The 22,951-nt window shown below is 45.9% G+C and overlaps 2 protein-coding genes across 2 annotated transcripts; both read right to left on the bottom strand.

The window, feature by feature from the left end:
• Nucleotides 1-1,498: 1,498 nt before the first annotated feature.
• Nucleotides 1,499-11,707, bottom strand: LOC119217949 (uncharacterized). The gene is given in 4 exon segments (XM_062564392.1): nucleotides 1,499-3,837; nucleotides 9,566-10,075; nucleotides 10,078-11,190; nucleotides 11,578-11,707. Coding segments are annotated over 3 exon segments (3,300 nt in total). The 5' UTR covers nucleotides 11,189-11,190; nucleotides 11,578-11,707; the 3' UTR covers nucleotides 1,499-2,158.
• A 6,725-nt stretch (nucleotides 11,708-18,432) lies between these two features.
• LOC119217945 (E3 ubiquitin-protein ligase TRIM21-like) lies at nucleotides 18,433-22,361 on the bottom strand. Its single transcript, XM_037472016.2, has 2 exons — nucleotides 20,457-22,361; nucleotides 18,433-20,069 (listed from the first exon to the last, which is right to left on the bottom strand). The coding sequence occupies exon 2, from the start codon at nucleotides 20,065-20,067 to the stop codon at nucleotides 18,436-18,438; it is 1,632 nt and encodes a 543-aa protein (XP_037327913.2). The 5' UTR covers nucleotides 20,068-20,069; nucleotides 20,457-22,361; the 3' UTR covers nucleotides 18,433-18,435.
• Nucleotides 22,362-22,951: the final 590 nt, after the last annotated feature.

A 22,951-nucleotide genomic window follows, 5' to 3' on the forward strand; every position in this document is an offset into this window, starting at 1 on the left:
AAACTGTGCACAGGGAGTCTATGACTCTTCTCAAAGTCCTCAACATGCTCAACAGGAGGGATGGGAAGGCTGAGGAGCATTTAGCTGGTAAATTACTTAGAACATTTTTTGTCATGCATTGATTGCGAAAGACACAATCCCAAGGTTTAAATTACGAGAAAACATTAGTATGGACTTAATTTAACTAAATCAAGGTAAAGAAAAGGAATATTGTCCGACCATCATAAATGAGATGTTAATGTTTTAACAAAAAAAAAGAAAGAAAAACTCAACAGAAGAAAATAGACTGAGATTTGAGAAACTGGACGAAAGGTTTTGTTTTGAACATGAACACACGATGAGAACAAGGTAACAACGTATCTGATTTCTACTTTTGGGAAGAATTTAAATAATAATTTGCTGTTTTTATCCACAGTCAGCAGGACTGAGTGAATAAATAAGAAAATAATGGACGGAAAATAATTGGATACAAGGTCGCTCCTTTTTGCTAAAGTCACAAACTAAGTAGCATTAGAGGGCTCTGACGTTTGACCTATTACATGATGGAAACTTATTATCTTACCAAGCTTAAATCATTGTTGAACAAATGGGAGAAAGCAGAGAATAAGAAAAGAGAAGAGATTACGTTTTCTGCTCAATGTTTTTCCTCCACAGAAGCTTCCTTATCAGGTCATGAAGGCCACAGAGAGCCGGACATGAACCCATCACACCAACAATCAACAAGCAGAGAGAGAGCATCCTGGATCCACCTCATGCAGGATCAGGAGTCATTTATTGCCACATATGTAACACACATAGAGTAATTTGTCTTAATGGTTTCTGCGATTTAAGGGAAAAACAAGATAAGGTAAAATTTGATTAAAAATACACGAGCAAAAATAAAATGGATATAAATGGATAAGATGTAAGAGGTTGAGCCAATTGCCAGCAGGAGATTGCACTGCTGATGACTCAGTTGTGCAGATACCTGACTCCTCCGAGGCGGGGCTGGCGAACCAGGGAGGTGAGTACAATAAGGTCACCTAGCTGGAACCAGTGAAGAACCCAGGTGGAAGCCATTAGGGTCACTTTGAGAGGGGAGTAATAACGCCCGGGGGTTTAGAAGGGTCTGTAGGATGGAGCTCAGAGGTGGATCTGCACTGCAGGGATTGGTGAGCAATGATGCCACCTAGACCACGATTGGACTTACAAGTATTTAGGGTTTGTTGGATTAATGGTAACAGAAATAGAAATGGATACATAGACACACGCATATATATATTGGACCGAAGCACAATTCCTAAATAAGAAAGATAATTAGGGAAGAAACTGTAGAATAAAAGTTAAAAAAAGAATCTCTAAAATTGATAGAAGATGTCTGACTGAACTTTGTTGTTTTTGGTTTTTATCATACGAGGAACATGTTCCAGTGGATCCTGAACTGGACTCCGCTTCGCCACCCGCTGTGATCTCCCTCGGTACCGCCAACCTCCCCCCACACCAAGGATGAAGAAGAACCACCAACTAGAGCCCCATCAATGAACATCTCGAAATGCTTGGACAATCTGAACGAGAGACGACAGGAGTCTGACCAGCAAAGAAACCAGGACTCATTTGGCGAGTCTGAAGATTCAAAGAATTAAAGAGAACTTTTACTCCCTTGGATGTTGTTATGAAATTGAAACGTTAAGGAAGCAGAACTTTTGGAGAACAAACAAAGACAGTTTTGTCGGCACAAACGATTCCAAGCTGACAAAGTAAGAGCCCCGACGAGAGCAGTGTTTGATTCTCAAGTTATTTATAAGGCAAAAGTAACTTGTTCATCAACAAAATCAAATTAAACAATCTTTGTTTTAAGTCATCTTACAAATATTCACAAAGTGGTCTTTAATTATTCAAACCACTTTTCTCACCAAGAAACATTTGATTCTATATTATTAACTCACTTTGTCCATTGACCTTTTATGCAGTTTAACAATAACAAAGTGTATCCTGTGGACATAATGAAAAATATAATATGACAATATGATAGACATCAGATATGATTTGTTTTTCTAATTCATTTAAAGTCAAAGTTTCAGCTTTGGATATTTAGTGAAAATAAAAAAGTCTGGATTCAAAAGGTTGAAATAGAAATTCTCCATAAGGATCATGAAAATAATAGAAAAACAAACAGTATTCATACAAAAAATGTACATTTATTCCCTTTAATTAATGAAATCATCACTTTTACTTTGACAGGAGAGATGATCAGAGGAGCAGAGTTTCTACCTTTGTAATTATGACCAGGATCAAAGAACGGGAAGAGTTTCTCAGTGAAGGAGCAGCCAGTGAAGGAGTAGATGAGAGCTGCAGCTTCTACGTCATAAAAGGAGACCACACCCTCATCATAGTCCACTAACACCCCCACCTTCTGAGGACCAGACTTCACAGAGAGATCAACTGGAGGATCATCAAGAGCTTTGTATATATTTCCATTAAGCAAACATGTAACCCAGTAACCAGTCTGAGGACTCAGTGAGGTGTTTCCCTCCCTGTTGACAGACTCTCTGATCACTCCTAAATACCACTGAGTCTTTCCTTCAACCTGAACCTCAAAGTAAAATCTGCCTGAAGAGAAACTCTGCTTTGTTAAAACACAAAACCCATTATAAAATCTCTTTGGGTTGTTTGGGAGATTCTTCTTCACATTACCAAGTTTCACTTGTTTCCCATCATCAGACAGGATGAGATAAGGATAAGCTGTTTCAGGATCAAGAGTCACATCCACTGCAAACATCTGGACCCTCTTCAGCTCAGTAAACCACTTCTTCATCTTTTCACTGAGTGTCTCCTTCAGCTGAGACACAGCTCTCACCACAGTCCCCTCATATGAAGGACAAACACTGACCTCTGTCCAGTCCTTGGTGGGTGGTGGCTGATGGATGTTTAAGGACTGGAGAAGATGGAGGTGGTCTTCAGAGAGAGAGAGCTGCTCCACCTCAGCGCTCCTCTTCATCAGCTCAGAGATTTCCTGGTCCAGCTCTCTGATGAAAGCTTCAGCCTGTTTCTTTGTGGTTTCCTGCTTCTCTTCTATTGTTTTGAGGAGCTCCTTCAAGCCTCTTCCAACAGACTCCATCAGATCAGTGAAGACCTGAACACCTTCTGCTTTCTCTCTGCCTGCATCTTCCTCACTGAGGTCCACCGAGTGTTTGATCTCCTGAATCTTCAGTCTTCTCTTCTGGATCATCTGCTGAATTTCAGTCTCTGTCTTCTTCAGCTCGACCTTCTTTTCTTCATATTCTTCTTTCAGAGGAACAACATCATGCATCTTGTGGTCTAAAACAGTGCAGAGCATGCAGACACACGTCTGGTCGCTCTTACAGAACAGCTCCAGAGGTTTATCGTGCTTCGTACACATCCTGCCTTCCAGGTTCTCCACAGGGTCCATCAGCTGATGTCTCTTCAGGCGTGAAGCTGTCAGATGAGGCTCCAGGTGAGTCTCACAGTAGGAGGCCAGACACACCAGGCAGGACTTGAGGGCCTTCACTTTGGTTCCAGTGCAGACGTCACAGGGAACTTCTCCTGGTTTGGACTCTTGTTGCTCTGAGCTGCTGCTGCTGGCTTTCTGCTGAGTGGACTGTCTGAACTGAACAACCATCTCAGAGAACATTGTGTTGACCCTCAAAACAGGTCTGGTGGTGAAGTCCTTCTTACACATTGGACACAGGTTCTGGTCGCTGGTGTTCCAGTGTTCATTGATGCAGTTCATGCAGAAGTTGTGTCCACATGATGTGGAGACTGGATCAGTGAACACATCCAGACAGATGGAGCACAGGAACTGATCTTCAGATGGACCATAGTTTGCAGAAGCCATGTCTACACATGTTGTGGAAGAGAAGAAATATATATAATTATAATGTGTTGTCATTTGAAAGCAGTGGGATTGTAGCGTGTAACATTGGGTAAAATCCTGTGTCTTCATGGTCACTATTCTTGTAGAACAGCCCAGAACGTGTCCACATGCTGTGAATAAAGAGCAGCACGCTAACAACGCTCTGCTTACTTGGTGACAAACATGTAGCATCTCATTTAGATGATTGACACTAAAAGCCTCCAGCAGGTTCCTGTTGAACACGTTTAACGTGACGCAGCAAGAGGAAACAGAGGAAGGGACCAGGAAACAGAGAGAGACTAAAGTTTCTGAACTCATCGGCTGGGGGGGGGGGGGGGTAATCTGCCAGCGTTCGGTCGCTGTGTGGTGTCAGATTTTTAAAAAAAGTGAGAAAAACATGTCCACGTCGTCATGAAGATACTCATTTAACGTGATATGGGCTTTGCATGAGGAGGAGGCGGGTTCATGTCTGATTTGCGTCATCTGAGGCGCATCGCTGATAAACCAATAGGGAGTCTGGATGGTAAATGTTTACACTTCTCATCCAACCACAATCAAATTCACTCAATCGACTGCGAGATTTATTCGGATCGGTTTTTTGTGTGATTTTGAACGACGACAAACCGGAAAACAAGTCAAAATGAAATAGGAGTAACGAGGCGGTTTTTAAAATGTAAGAAGTAGAAAGTACAGATATTTGCATGAAGATGTAATGTAACGTTACGACGTATTTGTACTTGGTTTCTTGACACTTCTGGTGAACAGAGAGGAACTTACGAGTTGTGTGTTCTTCCTGCTTGTTGAAGGTGTAAATGTGACCAGCTGTACTCACCTGTGTTCTCAAGAGACTCTGCTGTGTTGCTGAGGAACACCTGATGACGTCACTTTGACTTTTCTCTCAGAAACACGGAGACTTGTCTTCACTGCAGCGCGTCTGCCTCTCTGACCAACTTAACTTTCGTTTCTGGAGAGTGACGTGGAAGCTCCGCCCCTCCGTGTAGCCCCGCCTCTTACTGGAGCGTCATCTGCTGGTGACGTTTGTTTCCTCCTTCTGATTCATTCTGATTGGTGGAGGAGTCAAACATGAACAGGATGCAGAGACAAGGTTAACTTTAACTTTTAAAAGAATAGTCATTCCCGTCACGTTCCACTTGTCGCTTTCACACACACTCACAACACAGTTGTGTAGAGTATGATTATGTTTATTATTATGACTTTTTTTTAAATTTCCTTTATGTCCCATTTATTATTTGTATTCTATATAAACCATAGCCCATAGGCTTCTATTTGATTTCATACTGTAGAGTTAAATTGGAATTCGAACAAGCCAAAGTTATTTGTCTTGTTGTCCATTGTCTCCTTGTCTTTCTGTCCGATGTTCTGCACATGAACATCTCAAATGTCAAATATCTAACACATTTTGGCAAAAAATGTTCGATTCCTGAAGAAGAAGCTGAACGAACATTGATTCAATCGACTTGAAATCATTAATGCAAGTGACCCAACATTGGAAACCCAAAACGAATGAAGAAAGGATCAATTCCAATATTGATATTATAAATAATAAAACTCAAATGAGACACAGAACATTTTCACCATAAAGATTTTTTGGTGAACCTCGTCGGGCGAGTAGTGCATTTGGGTTCAGGACCATTGTCCGGTCGTGACAGAACAAACTGGCCAGCATGAACCCAGCCGACTCAGACCACCTAGAGGCAGCCATTTGCTCCCAAAGCACCCGCCTTAATCAACAGAAGGATCAGTTGTCCGCCCTTCAACATGCAGTGAAAGAGCTGGCAAGCGGCCAGGAGGACTTCAAGGCCGCCATGACAACCCAGGTGAATCTCCTATCGAATCAGATTCATCAGATTCTAACCCAGCGGTATTTCAGGCATTGATAAACAACGTGTTTAGGGAATTTCTTAACCCTTTTTCTATTTGTCTATCTAGATGACATCTTGATTTTCTCCCCTGGCCGAGACACTCATGTTTGCCATGTCCGCCCGCTTTATGTCAAAGCAGAGAAAAGTGAATTTCATGCTAATGTTGTGTCTTTTCTGGGTTTCGTCATAGCCCCTGAAAGATACAAATGGATCCGGCTAAAGTCAGCGCTGTGGCTCGGTGGCCTACACCTGATAACCGCAAGAAGGTGGATGCCTCTAACGACGGTGTGGGGGTGGTCCGGCCTTCCTGTCCAGAAAACTTTCACCGGCGGAGCAGAATTATGATCTTGGTAACCGTGAGTTGCTCGCTGTGAAGCTGGCAAAGGTTTTGTATCACATTTCATCAGTCTAGAGGAAAAATAGTATGTGCATATAAACAGCATTGGGTACCGCACCATCATGACGTCCACCTTAATTGTCCGGTTCCGAAAGCTCGCATTGTCTCAAAACAATCATTTGGGGGATTTCCAGGGGATTTCTGGCGAACGTCACCGAGCTAAAAGCTAAAATGTCAACGGTCGCGCAAAATCTAAGCTGTTACGTTGAGTGCGCAGTGATATGGAACAATGGGGTCAATGTGAACAGGAACTGTACATTATCGTTCAATAATGTACCCCTCGTGACTCACTCTCAACCAATCGGAGCGCTGGATTTCATCTCCCCTTGTTAGGAATATTATGAATATAACTTATGTGCAGTTATTTCTGTTCAGTGTTTGATTCTCAAGTTATTTATGAGGCCAAAGTAACTTATTCATCAACAAATGTGTCACGGTTTGGGTCTGCTTCCTGTTTTATTTTGTAGTTTAATTTCTCTTGTGTTCCTGGGTAACTTCACTGCCTTGTCCTGTCTTCCCCTGTGATTGTCTGCCGTGTCAATGATAGTTTCCACCTGTGTTCGATCACCTGCACCTCCCTTGTGTATTTAAGCCCTGTGAGTCTCTTGTCTTTTGTGGCGTCATTGCGCGTCGAGGTTACGTGTCATGTCAAGTAAGTTTTTTGTTGTTCTCAAGTCCAGGTCCCTGTTTTTTTTGTCTTTATTGTTGTCTCCTCTATCTCGCCCTCTTTTGGTTGGAGTGATTTTGACTTTTGACTATTAAAGTCCTTTTTATTTTCATCAACACTCCGTGTCTGAGTCCTCCCTCCATGCCCAAGACCCACCCGTATTGACAAAATGTGGATTTCTCTATTTTCAAAATCAAAATAACAATCTTTGTTTTTAAGTCTTCTTACAAATATTCACAAAACAAAATCGGCCAAAGTGATTTTTAATTATTCAAACCACTTTTCACACCGAAAGAACATATGCATCTTATTATTAATTCCCTTTGTCCATTGATCTTTAAAGCAGTACAACAATAACACAAAGTGTATCCTGTGAACAGAATGGACAGGTATTAGACATCAGATATGATTTGTTTTGATAATTTACTTAAAGTCAAACTTCAGCTTTAGATATTTAGTGAAAATAAAAAAGTCTGGATGCAACTGTGGAGTCTCCATGAACACGAGGCCCAGCAGGACCCAGTACAGGTGTAAATTAATTCAGTCATTTTATTTTTACTATGACCTTACTTTTCCACATGGGACAATGTCAACATGAACCTCATTGTATCTCACATTACACTAAGTTGCTGCAGGTCCACATGGAGGTTGGAGTTGACTGGACTGGACCGTGTGGTCATCGTCAGCCTGGTGTTCTGGTCCCGGAGGTTCAACTGCAACGCTGAAGGCCCCCTGTCCAATGTGTTGGATGTCTTTGTACAAACTGTATGCTTCAATTCAGACGTGCTCCTGAAACTGGTTTGTTTGCGGTTCTCAGTGCTGCAAAATAAATGAAGCAGTGAAGGCTACATTGTTATCTAACAGTTTAATACAACGTTAGTAAGTTGGCACCTTGAACAACAGCTTCTAGACGCGCTACAGGAGCGAAGTGCTGGGATCGATTGCTTCTGTCTCGCTCCTCTACTTGACCAATCCTGCTCAAGAATGAGGTTCGACAAGCGTCTTCACCTCGCGTCCTTGTGCTCCTCAGGAGACCACCAGAAAGGCGTGGACCACCTGACCAACGCCATCGCCGTGTGTGGTCAGCTTCAGCAGCTGCTGCAGGTGCTGCAGCAGACTCTGCCTCCACCCGTCTTCCAGATGCTGCTCACCAAACTGCCCAGCATCAGCCAGGTAGGGGACACGTCTCTTTGTCCTCCGTGTGGACCCCACGAGTCCTTCTGGTTCCTCCACGTTGGGTATTAAGAGTCTATCCTGCATTAGTAATTGTATTTTGAACATTAAACAAGATGTTTTTAACGAATAAACATGTATTTGTATGAACTGAGATTAATAAATATAACTCATGTGTAAACCGGTAATTTGTGTTCAGTGAGCAAAGTTATTTACGAGGCAAAAGTAACTTGATTAACAACAAAGGTTTCTTCTTGAACACTTATTTTTATTTTTAAATCTTATTACAAATATTCACAAATCAAAATGAGCCAAAGTAACTTTTCTCATTAAAAGAACATTTGTATATGAATTAATTTTGTCCATTGATCTTTAATGCAGTGTAACAATAACAAAGTGTATCCTGTGAACATGATGGAAAGAAAATAGACAACAGATATGATTTGTTTTGCTAATTTACCGTATTTTCGCGACTATAAGGCGCACCTTCAATGAATCGCCGATTTTAGAATTATTTTCATATATAGGGCGCACCGGATTATAAGGCGCCTAGAATAGAACAGTGGTTCTCAACTTGTCTGGCTCCGGGACCCACCTTTACCACTTAATGACGAGCCGCGACCCAATTCGATCGGTCAAGGGGGGGGGGGGAGCCGGAAAAACACTGACACTCCGCTGCATTAGAGAACGTCCCTGCAGTAAAAGGTTTGACTGGGGCTGCGTTGTGCATCCACTAGATCGGGCTGTGCTGAATCAAACGTTATTAAGCGTTCTGAAAACTCTTCACTCCCATGGTAACGTTGTTCAAACGTTATTGTGGATATTAACAATATCTCTGAACCTCCAACTTTCGTTCTTGATTAATGAAAACATTCTTGGTAAATGCTTTTGTGCACCGAGAGGCAGCGCTGGAACAGACGGTGGACCGTCAGCTCGATCCCGACATCCAACTACGAGCTTTAATGTACTGTAGCGACTCTCGCTAATGAATCTCTGGACAATGTGCTTATCTTCTGGTTTTATTGTCGAGAAACAGGCTACTGTCGGCCGTAGCCTGCGCCGAACAAAAACACACCATCGCTCTCCAAAACAACAACAATCCCCGCGTCCCCATAGGTGGCACCAAGATGAGTGACGTCACATTGTGCGCCCTTCACTGACCATCCCAAAACTCTGTAAAGTGCAACGCCGCTCCAGAACATGAAAACACAGTCCGTTACAATACGCTGTTGGAGCTGGAATTACCGCGGCTGCTGGCACCAGACTTTCCCTCCAATGGATCCTCGTTAACCAGTATGGATCAACCAATTGATCCATATATATGGCGCTCCGGATTATAAGGCGCACGCGTCGTTTTTTTAGAAAAAAAAAGGATTTTAAGTGCGCCTTATAGTCGCGAAAATACGGTACTCAAAGTCAAACTTCAGCTTTAGATATTTAGTGAAAATAAAAAAAGTTTGGATTCAAAAGTTTGAAATAGATATTCTCCATAAGGTGTCATGAAGATAAGAGAAAAGATACAGTATTTATACAAAAAAATGTACATTTATTTCCCTTTAATTAATAAAATCATCACATCAAAGAGAATGATTAGTTCACTCCGACAGGAGAGATGATCAGAGGAGCAGAGTTTCTACCTTTGTAATTATGACCAGGACAGAAGTACGGGAAGAGTTTCTCAGTGAAGGAGCAGCCAGTGAAGGAGAAGATGAGAGCTGCAGCTTCTACGTCATAAAAGGAGACCAAACCCTCCTCATAGTCCACAAACACCCCCACCTTCTGAAGACCAGACTTCACAGAGAGAACAACTGGAGGATCATCAAGAGCTTTGTATTCATTTCCGTTTTCCAAACATAGAATCCAGTAACCATTCTGAGGACTCCATGAGCTGAATGCTTTTCTGGTGACAGACTCTCTGATCACTCCTAAATACCACTCAGTCTTTCCTTCAACCTGAACCTCAAAGTAGAATCTGCCTGAAGAGAAACTCTGCTTTGTTAAAACACAGAACCAACTAGAAAATCTCTTTGGGTTGTTTGGGAGATTCTTCTTCACATCACCATGTTTCACTTGTTTCCCATCATCAGACAGGATGAGTTTCCTGTCTCAGGATCAAGAGTCACATCCACTGCAAACATCTGGACCATCTTCAGCTCAGCAAACACCTTCTTCATCTTTTCACTGAGTGTCTCCTCCAGATGAGACACAGCTCTCTCCACAGTCCACTCATATGAAGGACAAATACTGACCTCTGTCCAGTCCTTGGTGGGTGGTAGCTGATGGATTTTTAAGGACTGGAGAAGATGGAGGTGGTCTTCAGAGAGAGAGAGCTGCTCCACCTCAGCGCTCCTCTTCATCAGCTCAGAGATTTCCTGGTCCAGCTCTCTGATGAAAGCTTCAGCCTGTTTCTTTGTGGTTTCCTGCTTCTTTTCTATTGTTTTGAGGAGTTCCTTCAAGCCTCTTCTAACAGATTCCATTAGATCACTGAAGACCTGAACACCTTCTGCTTTCTCTCTGCCTGCATCTTTCTCACTGAGGTCCACCGAGTGTTTGATCTCCTGAATCTTCAGTCTTCTCTTCTTGATCATCTGCTGAATTTCAGCCTCTGTCTTCTTCAGCTGGACCTTCTTTTCTTCATATTCTTCTTCCAGAGGAACAACATCATGCATCTTGTGGTCTAAAACAGTGCAGAGCATGCAGACACACGTCTGGTCGCTCTTACAGAACAGCTCCAGAGGTTTATCGTGCTTCGTACACATCCTGCCTTCCAGGTTCTCCACAGGGTCCATCAGCTGATGTCTCTTCAGACCTGACATAGTCAGATGAGGCTCCAGGTGAGTCTCACAGTAGGAGACCAGACACACCAGGCAGGACTTGAGGGCCTTCACTTTGGTTCCAGTGCAGACGTCACAGGGAACTTCTCCTGGTTTGGACTCTTGTTGCTCTGAGCTGCTGCTGCTGGCTTTCTGCTGAGTGGACTGTCTGAACTGAACAACCATCTCAGAGATGAAGGTGTTGACCCTCAAATCAGGTCTGGTGGTGAAGTCCTTCTTACACATTGGACACAGGTTCTGGTTGCTGGTGTTCCAGTGTTCATTGATGCAGTTCATGCAGAAGTTGTGTCCACATGGTGTGGTGACTGGATCAGTGAACACATCCAGACAGATGGAGCACAGGAACTGATCTTCAGATGGACCATAGTTTGCAGAAGCCATGTCTACACATGTTGTGGAAGAGAAGAAATATAGATAATTATAATTACTTGGTGACAAACATGTAGCATCTCATTTAGATGACTCACACTAAAAGCCTCCAGCAGGTACCTGTTGAACACGTTTAACGTGACGCAGCAAGAGGAAACAGAGGAAGGGATCAGGAAACAGAGAGAGACTAAAGTTTAAAGCACAGAGATTCAGCTCCAAGTGACTGAAGTCCTGGGACAGTTTGAAGCTGTTACACTGAGTTACTGTATCGTGGGACTGTGGATAAACACACAGGCTTTTATTGTTAACATTCTATCAAGTAGGAAGTGAACACAGAGGAACTTACAAGTTGTGTGTTCTTCCTGCTTGTTGAAGGTGTAAATGTGACCAGCTGTACTCACCTGTGTTCTCAAGAGACTCTGCTGTGTTGCTGAGGAACACCTGATGACGTCACTTTGACTTTTCTCTCAGAAACACGGAGACTTGTCTTCACTGCAGCGCGTCTGCCTCTCTGACCAACTTAACTTTTCATTTCTGGAGAGTGACGTGGAAGCTCCGCCCCTCCGTGTAGCTTCGCCTCTTACTGGAGCGTCATCTGCTGGTGACGTTTGTTTCCTTCCTCGGATTCAAGCTGAGTCATGATGCTTTTAAAGGAATAATCAAAATTGGAGAAAAAGTGTTTGCTTTTAAGGTGCTTCAACTCTCTACATTTTTAATTAGTAAATTTGTAATGAAGAACGTCTACTTAATTTTAAGTACTGAAATAGTACTCAGTCGGTAAAGGTTTTTATTGTTATTCTCATTTACTTTTTCTCCTGTGCAAAATTCTCTTAATACACTAACATGAATACCTCATTTTATATAACTAATACAAATTAATTTCTAGTAAGACGCCGCTCTCACGCTTTTCCGGCTCCGAGGAGCTGGACGTGGTGAGCGTAGAGGCAGCGGAGGCTGACGCCGAGGCGACTCATTCCCCCGCTGCCGCAAAAGAATTGCTGGAGGTCCTCACCCGAGCCGCTGACAGATTACATATCAGCTGGCCGGCGGGTGAGCAGCAGCCGTCTGCTCCTGGTAAACTGCAGGAGCGGTTTTTACCTTCCTGCAGAGTGCCTCCACGCCGGTGCCTGCCATTCTTCCCAGACGTCCACACTGAGGTGTCGGCGTCCTGGAGTAGGCCAGTGTCTGCTCGTGTGTACAACCCGCATACGGCATTGTACTCGTCTTTAGATGAGGCTAAGCGACATGGCTACGGAAGGATTCCGGCCGCGGAGGGGGCCCTGGCGAGCCATGTCTCCCCCGCGGACGTGTCGTTGAGGACACCGGTACTGCCCACCAAGCCTTCGAGGACCACCTCGGTTCTGGTGGGCAGGGATTACTCTGCGGCGGGGCAAGCGGCGTGCTGCCTGCATACGATGGCGCTTATCCAGGCGTATCAGGCAGAGCTGCTGGCCGACGTGGCCGAGGGGATGGAGCCGAAGGCAGTGCGTGCGCTGAGGCACATGGCTGACCTCGCGTTGCGAGCCACCAAAGAGACGGCGAAGTCCGTCGGCCGCTCCTTGGCAGCCATGGTGGCTACGGAGCAGCACCTTTGGCTGAGCCACTCCGGACTGCAGGATGGCAGGCGGAGGCGCTCGATTCCTTCGTTCCCCGACGACGCCACGTCGAGGGCGGCCCCGGCTACGAGCTCTCACCACCTGGTGCAGCAGGAGAGCGTCGCGCTGCGCGCACCCCCCCGTCATGGCCGGGCCGCAGCACGGCACGCTCGGAGGAGGTTCTCTCGCGGCCGGACTGGTCTGAGGACCGCCGTCGCGGGGAGGACTTCGTCCAATAGGCCCTGACACCGTAAGGGAGTCGGTCCGTTGTTCCCGCCGCCGCTTCGGTGCACGACCGGGTCCAGCGAGCGTGAGCCCGAGGGCCGCTCGCCCCCTCTAAGGAGGGTGCCGGCTCTACTACATCAGCGCTTCCCTGCCAGTACACTGTTACAGGGCGCGGTGTCTGTAGACCCAGGACTTCCAGAGACCGGCCCCGAGGGGCCGGAGCCCCTGAGAAACTTTTTGGGTGAGTGGCGAGCCCTCCCCAACGTATCTCAATGGGTCCTGCACACAATCGATGTCGGCTACGCCATCCAGTTTAGGTGGCGGCCGCCTCGATTTCGGGGCGTACTACCCACGGTGGTAGACCCCCAGCAGGCTCTGGTGTTGGAACAAGAAGTACAGACCCTGCTGCGGAAGGGAGCCGTAGAACGAGTTTTCCCCCCAGACAGAGAGTCAGGCTACTATAGCCGGTACTTCATCGTTCCAAAGAAGAATGGGTGTTTGCGTCCGATTCTGTATCTCCGCCGTTTGAACCATGCTGTTGCGAAGTTGAGCTTCAGAATGCTCACTCTCAAACAGATTGCGGCACAAATCAGGTCCGAGGACTGGTTTGTCACGGTGGATCTCCAGGACGCTTGCTTTCATATTCCCATCCTCCCTCGACACAGGAAGTTCCTGAGGTTCGCTTTTGAGGATAAAGCTTACCAATACAAGGTCCTTCCTTTTGGCCTAGCCCTCTCGCCCCGTACGTTCACAAAATGCATGGATGCAGCTCTGGCGCCATTGCGTCTCCAGGGCATCCGTATTTTGAACTACTTGGACGACTGGTTGATTTTAGCGCCCTCCGAGCGCCTGGCGGACCAACACCGTGATGTTGTGCTCGCTCACATCAACCGTCTGGGGCTGAGACTCAACACCAGGAAAAGCGTGCTGTCCCCAGCAAGTAGGACCACTTTCCTGGGCGTAATTTGGGATTTGACCACGATGCGGGCACACCTGTCTCCCGCTCGGGTAGTTTCGATCCTCTCTGCTGTTCAGCAGGCTAGGCTAGGCCAGCCACTCACTGTGAAACAGTTTCAGAAACTATTAGGTCTCCTGGAAGCGGCATCCAATGTGATCCCTCGCTGCCTGTTACACTTGAGACCGTTGCAGTGGTGGCTTAAGACCAAGGGATTCTCCCCAAGGGGGAACCAGCGCCGCCTGATCAAAGTCACAGGCTAGGCTAGGCCAGCCACTCACTGTGAAACAGTTTCAGAAACTATTAGGTCTCCTGGAAGCGGCATCCAATGTGATCCCTCGCTGCCTGTTACACTTGAGACCGTTGCAGTGGTGGCTTAAGACCAAGGGATTCTCCCCAAGGGGGAACCAGCGCCGCCTGATCAAAGTCACTCGGCGCTGCCTGAGGGCCTTGGTCATATGGAGGCACCCTGGGTTTCTAGCCCAAGGGCCCGTTTTAGGGGCGATCTCTCAGCCTACTGGTAGTAGCTCCGTTCTGGCCGGCCCGAATATGGTTTGCGGACCTAATATGGCTTCTCGCAGGCCCCCCGGTGGAGATCCCCATCAGGTCGGACCTGCTGTCTCAGGCGTCAGGGTCCATAGTTCACCCCCGCCCGGAGCTTTGGAAGCTATGGGCGTGGCCCTTGAGGGGGCCCGCCCTTTAAGGTCCGGTCTCTCGACTGAGGTCGTAGAGACCACCTCCTACTCCAGAGCCCCGCCACTAGGAGGGCGTATGCCGGTAGATGGTGCCACCTGCTGTAGAAACAACTACGGACCCAGTTAACTGCCCGGTGGGTTCAGTACTGGAGGTCCTGCTATGTTTCCACAGGTCTTCCCGTCTGCCTTTGGGGCATCTCTCTTCCTTTGTGGCACCCGGTCCTCCGTTCCTGACGTCGGACCAGGCGTATAACAGAGCCGCAGCAAGTGAATGGTTATTAAGGGGCGTTCCCATAGCGTTTTTACGCAGCGTCTCGTTCCCTTCAGGGAACGAAGGTTACATACGTAACCGAGAGACGCTATGTGATTAAAGGCCGCTTGGCTTTGACCTGCTCGTTGCGGCTTAATCGGTTGCACGTTTGCCGAGTCGCGCTGAGAAGGAGGCGCCAAGTCGATCCAGGTAAACATATCTCGAATAAGTGCACGTCCACGGCTTTCTTAAGTAGACCACGCTATCGATCACAGATTCACTGATGCACTTACTAGGAAAGTTGTACACTCTGTTTTAATTGCTTTAATATGATTGTTTCAAAACTGAGCAGAAGGAATTAAACCTCCTCTGGAAATGTATCCAAAAAACGAAGCCTAATTTTAAATCCTTATCCACAATGCGAGGATACGTTTTAAAACTATATAAACAAATATTTATGCTGTGTCTAATTCTAAATATCTTTCTACAATTAATGTTCATACAGAACAAACATGACTGGACAGCAAAGATCGTGGCAACAAGATAAAATATAAACCCATTTTGCAGGCTGCTAAGTGCCTTAATAGAGGATGTTGCATGTGTACGGACTGTGGAAATCCTCTTTGGTGGAACACATGCTTCTGTGGCCAGTGAAGGTAATGAAGATGTGCGCCAAGGACTTCAGGGCCAAACACACACTTCGGACGGTACGGCAAATAGTGCCTTTATTTACAGTTTCGGCATCTCCCACGGCATATAAAACATGCCGCTTGCAAAAAAGCGCAGTGCCACACAGTCCATCTGTGGGATGGTGAGAGCAGGCTTCAGACCCAGCAGTCTGCACAAATAACGGATTCCATCTACAGAAAATCTATACCTCTGGTGGAGGTACTCTTGGGGAACAGCTAAAGGGTCGGATCTGTCCCAGAACACCCTCTCACGTCTGAAAGCACGTCTTAATATCAGCGCTTCTTCATCCAACACGTGGTTCAGAAGTGGACATCATGGTGCAGGAAGAAGCACCGGTGAATGGGACTTTATAAATCGCCCTCATCACAATTTAGTCAGTTTACAATTAGACAAGCTCGTCTAGCCCCCCCCCCCGCCTTAACACTGCCCCGGTCAAAGCTGCAGCTGATTTAACACATGAGGCTGCAGGATTAATCTTAGCCTAGCTTTCAGCCTGGTCTGGAGCAGGCTAGGTTCAAAGAATAAATCGCCATGGTTACTTGGCCGGGTTTAATTCAACCTGCTTTCGTGCAACCAAGTCGGAGCTAAATTCCTCCAGGATAACCTGGAAAGCCCGACTTAATCCCTTATCCGGGTTTCGTGGAAATAGCCCTCTGGAAAACAGGCCACTGTGGGCCGCAGCCTGCCCGAAAACCACCAACCAACCGATTTAATCAGCAGAACTCCAGCAACGCTCCCACGTTCCACTACTGCAACCCCCCCCAAACATCAGGACAACGCATTCCCATTGGCTGCACTACGATGATTGACATCACATGGTGAGCCCTTCACTGGCCCTATAAACTCAGTAAATGTGAAACCTCGCCGATGCGGGCCAATTAAATTCGGATGGCGGGCCGCAGGTGGCCCGTGGGCCGTAGTTTGGACACCCCTGCTCTAACCCGTGCCTCTTCTATCGCTTTGATGAGCTCGTTCAGGCCTCTATCGAGAGACTTCTTCAGGGAAGTGAAGACCCGAACGCTCTCTGCTGCCTCCATGTGGGCGTTCTCTTTAATACGCGTCACAGAGTGTTTGAACACCTAAATCTTCAGCTGTCTCCTCTGGATCATCTGCTGGAACTCCACCTTTTTAGCCCCCAACTCTGGGTTCCTTTCCTCTCATTCATCTTGCAGAGGAACAATCTTGTGCACCTCGTGGTCTAAAACACTGCAGAGCATGCAGACTCACATCCGGTATTTGTTTCCACGTGTTGAGCTGTAGGAGACAACAGCGGATCGGGCAAACAATATTCAAGAATGTATTATTCTTTATCAAATCTACAAAGACCTCAAAGTTGCAACGAAACAAGACAAAACCAACAGGGCTCCAGAAACAGGCCATAACGCATCCTGGTGGTTCCCTCTCGGACTCTCACTGCCAGGTGCAAAGCGTCCCTGCTGGTGCAGCCAAAACAGCCAAATGCTTCTCTCCGTGCACGAGCCCCTGGGTGATGAAAATAAAATAAGTCTTCGGCAGAAAGTAACTAATAATAATACATACCGGTTCCAACCAGGTCTGATGTTATGGGTCTTATTGTTACGCTTGTATTCGGCCTTACTGCCTTCAGACAAAGCACAGACTGCATCATTCTACATGGAGCAGAGATCTCTCCTCTGCTCCACATCCTTACAGTTGAGTACACATAGTTGCATCTCTAGGCAGATGAATATTACTCACAGATGGATCTGTGCGAGCATTACAGGCTAACAAGTCCTCCTCTGTGAGAGTCAACCAGTTTAGTTTTGCTGCTAGTTGGTGCCGGGTGACCTTCAGCATCCATCGACATAGAAAAAGGTATTTGATCAGTTGTTGCTGCCCCATAAAGAATGCCCATACATCCCAATGAGGCATGTGCATCAGCTGTACTTGGACCATGGTCCAGCCATGACGTGGTGGGCCAGGCCTCACTGATGGACGTACCGCTGTCTGGAGGCAGAAGCACGTTGATGCTTCACAGTATCAAATGATTTCATGGAGAGAGTTTAGTTTTCAACCAAATCTTGCTCTGCTAAGAATGTCTCTTGGATACAAAGTATCTCAATATTCTCCAAAAGGTTGTCAGGCAACATGCGGCGAGCTTTTAATCCCCTGCTTTCTGGCCCACACGCAGGCCACGACAGTTTGTGTGACAAGACCCCAATGAACATGTAAACGGGGGCAAGTTAGTGGCCACAGCACCAGCAGGCCCACTGACCCCCCACATCCCTTTAATGAATAAACTTAACATGAAGTGATAAGTTATCACCTATCACTTATCACTTCAAAGTAGAGAATTGTTGGGGATTCGCCCCCCTGAGATGCTGTTTGTTGTAGGACATTGACCACTACAGGGTTCCGGTCAGAGAACACACGGACATCTGGTTGTTTTATACCCTTCTGTATTTACCCGTTGCAGGCTTACAGATTAGTTGACAGGAGTTACATAGTGGACAGTAAGATGACCGTAAAGACGGATGGAGTTTCTGAAATAAACACAGAAACAAATTACAAACTGAATAATGCAGGCTCGCTAGCCAGATTAGCCACTTAGCTCAACATTGAGCGATTATGGAACGACTACATTACAGAAATAACACTGACAGTGAACACAGTAAACACACATAAGCTAACAGGCTTAACAGTGTGAGCAGATGAGTACAAATTGAGGCAACATAACTTACATCATCAATGACTCGATCTAACGGATCTACTGTCCGTGTCGCGTAGCGTGTATTCGCGGTACCGGAAGCGGAAACAACATGCGCTGTCAAAATAAAACTTCAAAATAAAAGCATCGACATTCTCCCGTGAAGAATTCACAACAAGAATGTTTAGTTTACTTTGACAGGAGAGATGATCATAGGAGCAGAGTTTACACCAAATACATCATCACCAGGATTAAAGAACGGGAAGAGTTTCTCAGTGAAGGAGCAGCCAGTGAAGGAGTAGATGAGAGCTGCAGCTTCTACGTCATAAAAGGAGACCACACCCTCCTCATAGTCCACAAACACCCCCACCTTCTGAAGACCAGACTTCACAGAGAGATCAACTGGAGGATCATCAGTGGCTGTGTATTTATTTCCATTTGTCAAACATAGAATCCAGTGACCATTCTGAGGCCTCAGTGAGGTGAATCCCTCCCTGTTGACAGACTCTCTGATCACTCCTAAATACCACTCAGTCTTTCCTTCAACCTGAACCTCAAAGTAGAATCTGCCTGAAGAGAAACTCTGCTTTGTTAAAACACAAAACCCATTAGAAAATCTCTCTGGGTTGTTTGGGAGATTCTTCTTCACATCACCAAGTTTCACTTGTTTCCCATCATCAGACAGGATGAGACGACGATGAGCTGTTTCAGGATCAAGAGTCACATCCACTGCAAACATCTGGACCATCTTCAGCTCAGTAAACAACACCTTCATCTTTTCACTGAGTGTCTCCTTCAGCTGAGACACAGCTCTCACCACAGTCCCCTCATATGAAGGACAAACACTGACCTCTGTCCAGTCCTTGGTGGGTGACGGCTGATGGATGTATAAGGATTGGAGAAGATGGAGGTGGTCTTCAGAGAGAGAGAGCTGCTCCACCTCAGCGCTCCTCTTCATCAGCTCAGAGATTTCCTGGTCCAGCTCTCTGATGAAAGCTTCAGCCTGTTTCTTTGTGGTTTCCTGCTTCTCTTCTATTGTTTTGAGGAGCTCCTTCAAGCCTCTTCCAACAGACTCCATCAGATCAGTGAAGACCTGAACACCTTCTGCTTTCTCTCTGCCTGCATCTTCCTCACTGAGGTCCATCGAGTGTTTGATCTCCTGAATCTTCAGTCTTCTCTTCTGGATCATCTGCTGAATTTCAGTCGCTGTCTTCTTCAGCTCAACCTTCTTTTCTTCATATTCTTCTTTCAGAGGAACATACTCATGGTTCTTGTGGTCTAAAACAGTGCAGAGCATGCAGACACACGTCTGGTCGCTCTTACAGAACAGCTCCAGAGGTTTATCGTGCTTCGTACACATCCTGCCTTCCAGGTTCTCCACAGGGTCCATCAGCTGATGTCTCTTCAGGCGTGAAGCTGTCAGATGAGGCTCCAGGTGAGTCTCACAGTAGGAGACCAGACACACCAGGCAGGACTTGAGGGCCTTCACTTTGGTTCCAGTGCAGACGTCACAGGGAACTTCTCCTGGTTTGGACTCTTGTTGCTCTGAGCTGCTGCTGCTGGCTTTCTGCTGAGTGGACTGTCTGAACTGAACAACCATCTCAGAGATGAAGGTGTTGACCCTCAAATCAGGTCTGGTGGTGAAGTCCTCCTTACACATTGGACACAGGTTCTGGTCGCTGGTGTTCCAGTGTTCATTGATGCAGTTCATGCAGAAGTTGTGTCCACATGGTGTGGTGACTGGATCAGTGAACACATCCAGACAGATGGAGCACAGGAACTGATCTTCAGATGGACCATAGTTGGCAGAAGCCATGTCTACACATGTTGTGGAAGAGAAGAAATATATATGATTATAATTACTTGGTGGCAAACATGTAGCATCTCATTTAGATGATTGACACTAAAAGCCTCCAGCAGGTTCCTGTTGAACACGTTTAACGTGACGCAGCAAGAGGAAACAGAGGAAGGGATCAGGAAACAGAGAGAGACTAAAGTTTAAAGCACAGAGATTCAGCTCCAAGTGACTGAAGTCCTGGGACAGTTTGAAGCTGTTACACTGAGTTACTGTATCGTGGGACTGTGGATAAACACACAGGCTTTTATTGTTAACATTCTATCAAGTAGGAAGTGAACACAGAGGAACTTACAAGTTGTGTGTTCTTCCTGCTTGTTGAAGGTGTAAATGTGACCAACTGTACTCACCTGTGTTCTCAAGAGACTCTGCTGTGTTGCTGAGGAACACCTGATGACGTCACTTTGACTTTTCTCTCAGAAACACGGAGACTTGTCTTCACTGCAGCGCGTCTGTCTCTCTGACCAACTTAGCTTTCGTTTCTGGAGAGTGACGTGGAAGCTCCGCCCCTCCGTGTAGCTCCGCCTCTTACTGGAGCGTCATCTGCTGGTGACGTTTGTTTCCTTCCTCGGATTCATGCTGAGTCATGATGCTTTTAAAGGAATAATCAAAATTGCAGAAAGTGTGTTGCTTTTAAGGTGCTTCAACTATCTACTTTTTTAATTAGTAAATTTGTAATGAAGAACGTCGACTTAATTTTAAGTACTGAAATAGTACTCAGTCAGTAAAGGTTTTTATTATTATTCTCATTTACTTTTTCTCCTGTGCAAAATTGTCTTAATAGTATTCAACCACTAACATGAATACTACATTTTATATAACTAATACAAATATTTTTAGTAAGCACACTGTTGAGGCTTTTATTCTGTAGTCAGCACATTTTCAATTCCTGTTTTATTCTGACAGTTTTAAGGTAAAGATGCAAATGAAAGAGTGATGATGTATCTCGTTTAACAGTCACCCTCCATATGCTTTTATTTTGACGAGGACTTCATCGATCAGCTGGTGGCTTTTCTCTGGCTCCTTATTGGACGATGGGGATTAGATGGAGGGTTGATCCCAGCATGCAGATGAGCAGTAGTGAGATCTGGGGGGTATTTCACAAAAGTAGACTAAAGAAATCTGGGCTATGTGATTAAAGGCCGCTTTGCTTAGTTTGACCTGCTCGTTGCGGCTTAATCGGTTGCACGTTTGCCGAGTCGCGCTGAAAAGAGGCGCCAAGTCGATCCAGGTGCACAAATCTCGAATAAGTGCACGTCCACGGCTTTCTTAAGTAGACCACGATATCGATCACAGATTCACTGATGCAGAAATGGAGAAGACGCCGCGCGCAGCAACTTATAATGAAATGTATGAGGAAGTGAAGCATATCATACGCAAAAAAAGGAATACGGCAGCTGGAACTAAACAATGAGAAAAAACAGACGCGGACCGACTGAATGCAGAAGGATTTAGAAATATCTCCTTACTAGGAAAGTTGTGCACTCTGTTGTAATTGCTTTAATATGATTGTTTCAAAACTGAGCAGAAGGAATTAAACCTCCTCTGGAAATGTATCCAAAAAACGAAGCCTAATTTAAAATCCTTATCCACAATGCGAGGATGCGTTTTACAACCATATACACAAATATTTATGCTGTGTCTAATTGTAAATATCTTTCTACAATTAATGTTCATACAGAACAAACCTGACTGGACAGCAAAGATCGTGGCAACAAGATAAAATATAAACCCATTTTGCAGGCTGCTAAGTGCCTTAACAGAGGATGTTGCATGTGTACAGACTGTGGAAATCCTCTTTGGTGGAACACATGCTTCTGTGGCCAGTGAAGGTAATGAAGATGTGCGCCAAGGACTTCAGGGCCAAACACACACTTCGGACGGTACGGCAAATAGTGCCTTTATTTACAGTTTGGGCATCTCCCACGGCATATAAAACATGCCGCTTGCAAAAAAGCGCAGTGCCACACAGTCCATCTGTGGGATGGTGAGAGCAGGCTTCAGACCCAGCAGTCTGCACAAATACCGGATTCCATCTACAGAAAATCTATACCTCTGGTGGAGGTACTCTTGGGGAACAGCTAAAGGGTCGGATCTGTCCCGGAACACCCTCTCACGTCTGAAAGCACGTCTTAATATCAGCGCTTCTTCATCCAACACGTGGTTCAGAAGTGGACATCATGGTGCAGGAAGAAGCACCGGTGAATGGGACTTTATAAATCGCCCTCATCACAATTTAGTCAGTTTACAATTAGACAAGCTCGTCTAGCCCCCCCCCCCCCCGGTCAAAGCTGCAGCTGATTTAACACATGAGGCTGCAGGATTAATCTTAGCCTAGCTTTCAGCCTGGTCTGGAGCAGGCTAGGTTCAAAGAATAAATCGCCATGGTTACTTGGCCGGGTTTAATTCAACCTGCTTTCGTGCAACCAAGTCGGAGCTAAATTCCTCCAGGATAACCTGGAAAGCCCGACTTAATCCCTTATCCGGGTTTCGTGGAAATAGCCCTCTGGAAAACAGGCCACTGTGGGCCGCAGCCTGCCCGAAAACCACCAACCAACCACACGATTTAATCAGCAGAACTCCAGCAACGCTCCCACGTTCCATTACTGCAACCCCCCCCAAACATCAGGACAACGCATTCCCATTGGCTGCACTACGATGATTGACATCACATGGTGAGCCCTTCACTGGCCCTATAAACTCAGTAAATGTGAAACCTCGCCGATGCGGGCCAATTAAATTCGGATGGCGGGCCGCAGGTGGCCCGTGGGCCGTAGTTTGGACACCCCTGCTCTAACCAGTGCCTCTTCTATCGCTTTGATGAGCTCGTTCAGGCCTCTATCGA

Source organism: Pungitius pungitius, chromosome 9, assembly GCF_949316345.1.
Source record: "Pungitius pungitius chromosome 9, fPunPun2.1, whole genome shotgun sequence".
Taxonomy (NCBI): Eukaryota; Metazoa; Chordata; class Actinopteri; order Perciformes; family Gasterosteidae; genus Pungitius; species Pungitius pungitius.

What these genes read in the sequence shown, in the direction of transcription:
- LOC119217945 (XM_037472016.2), bottom strand. Translation starts at nt 20,067, where the DNA reads ATGGCTTCTGCCAACTATGGTCCATCTGAAGATCAGTTCCTGTGCTCC.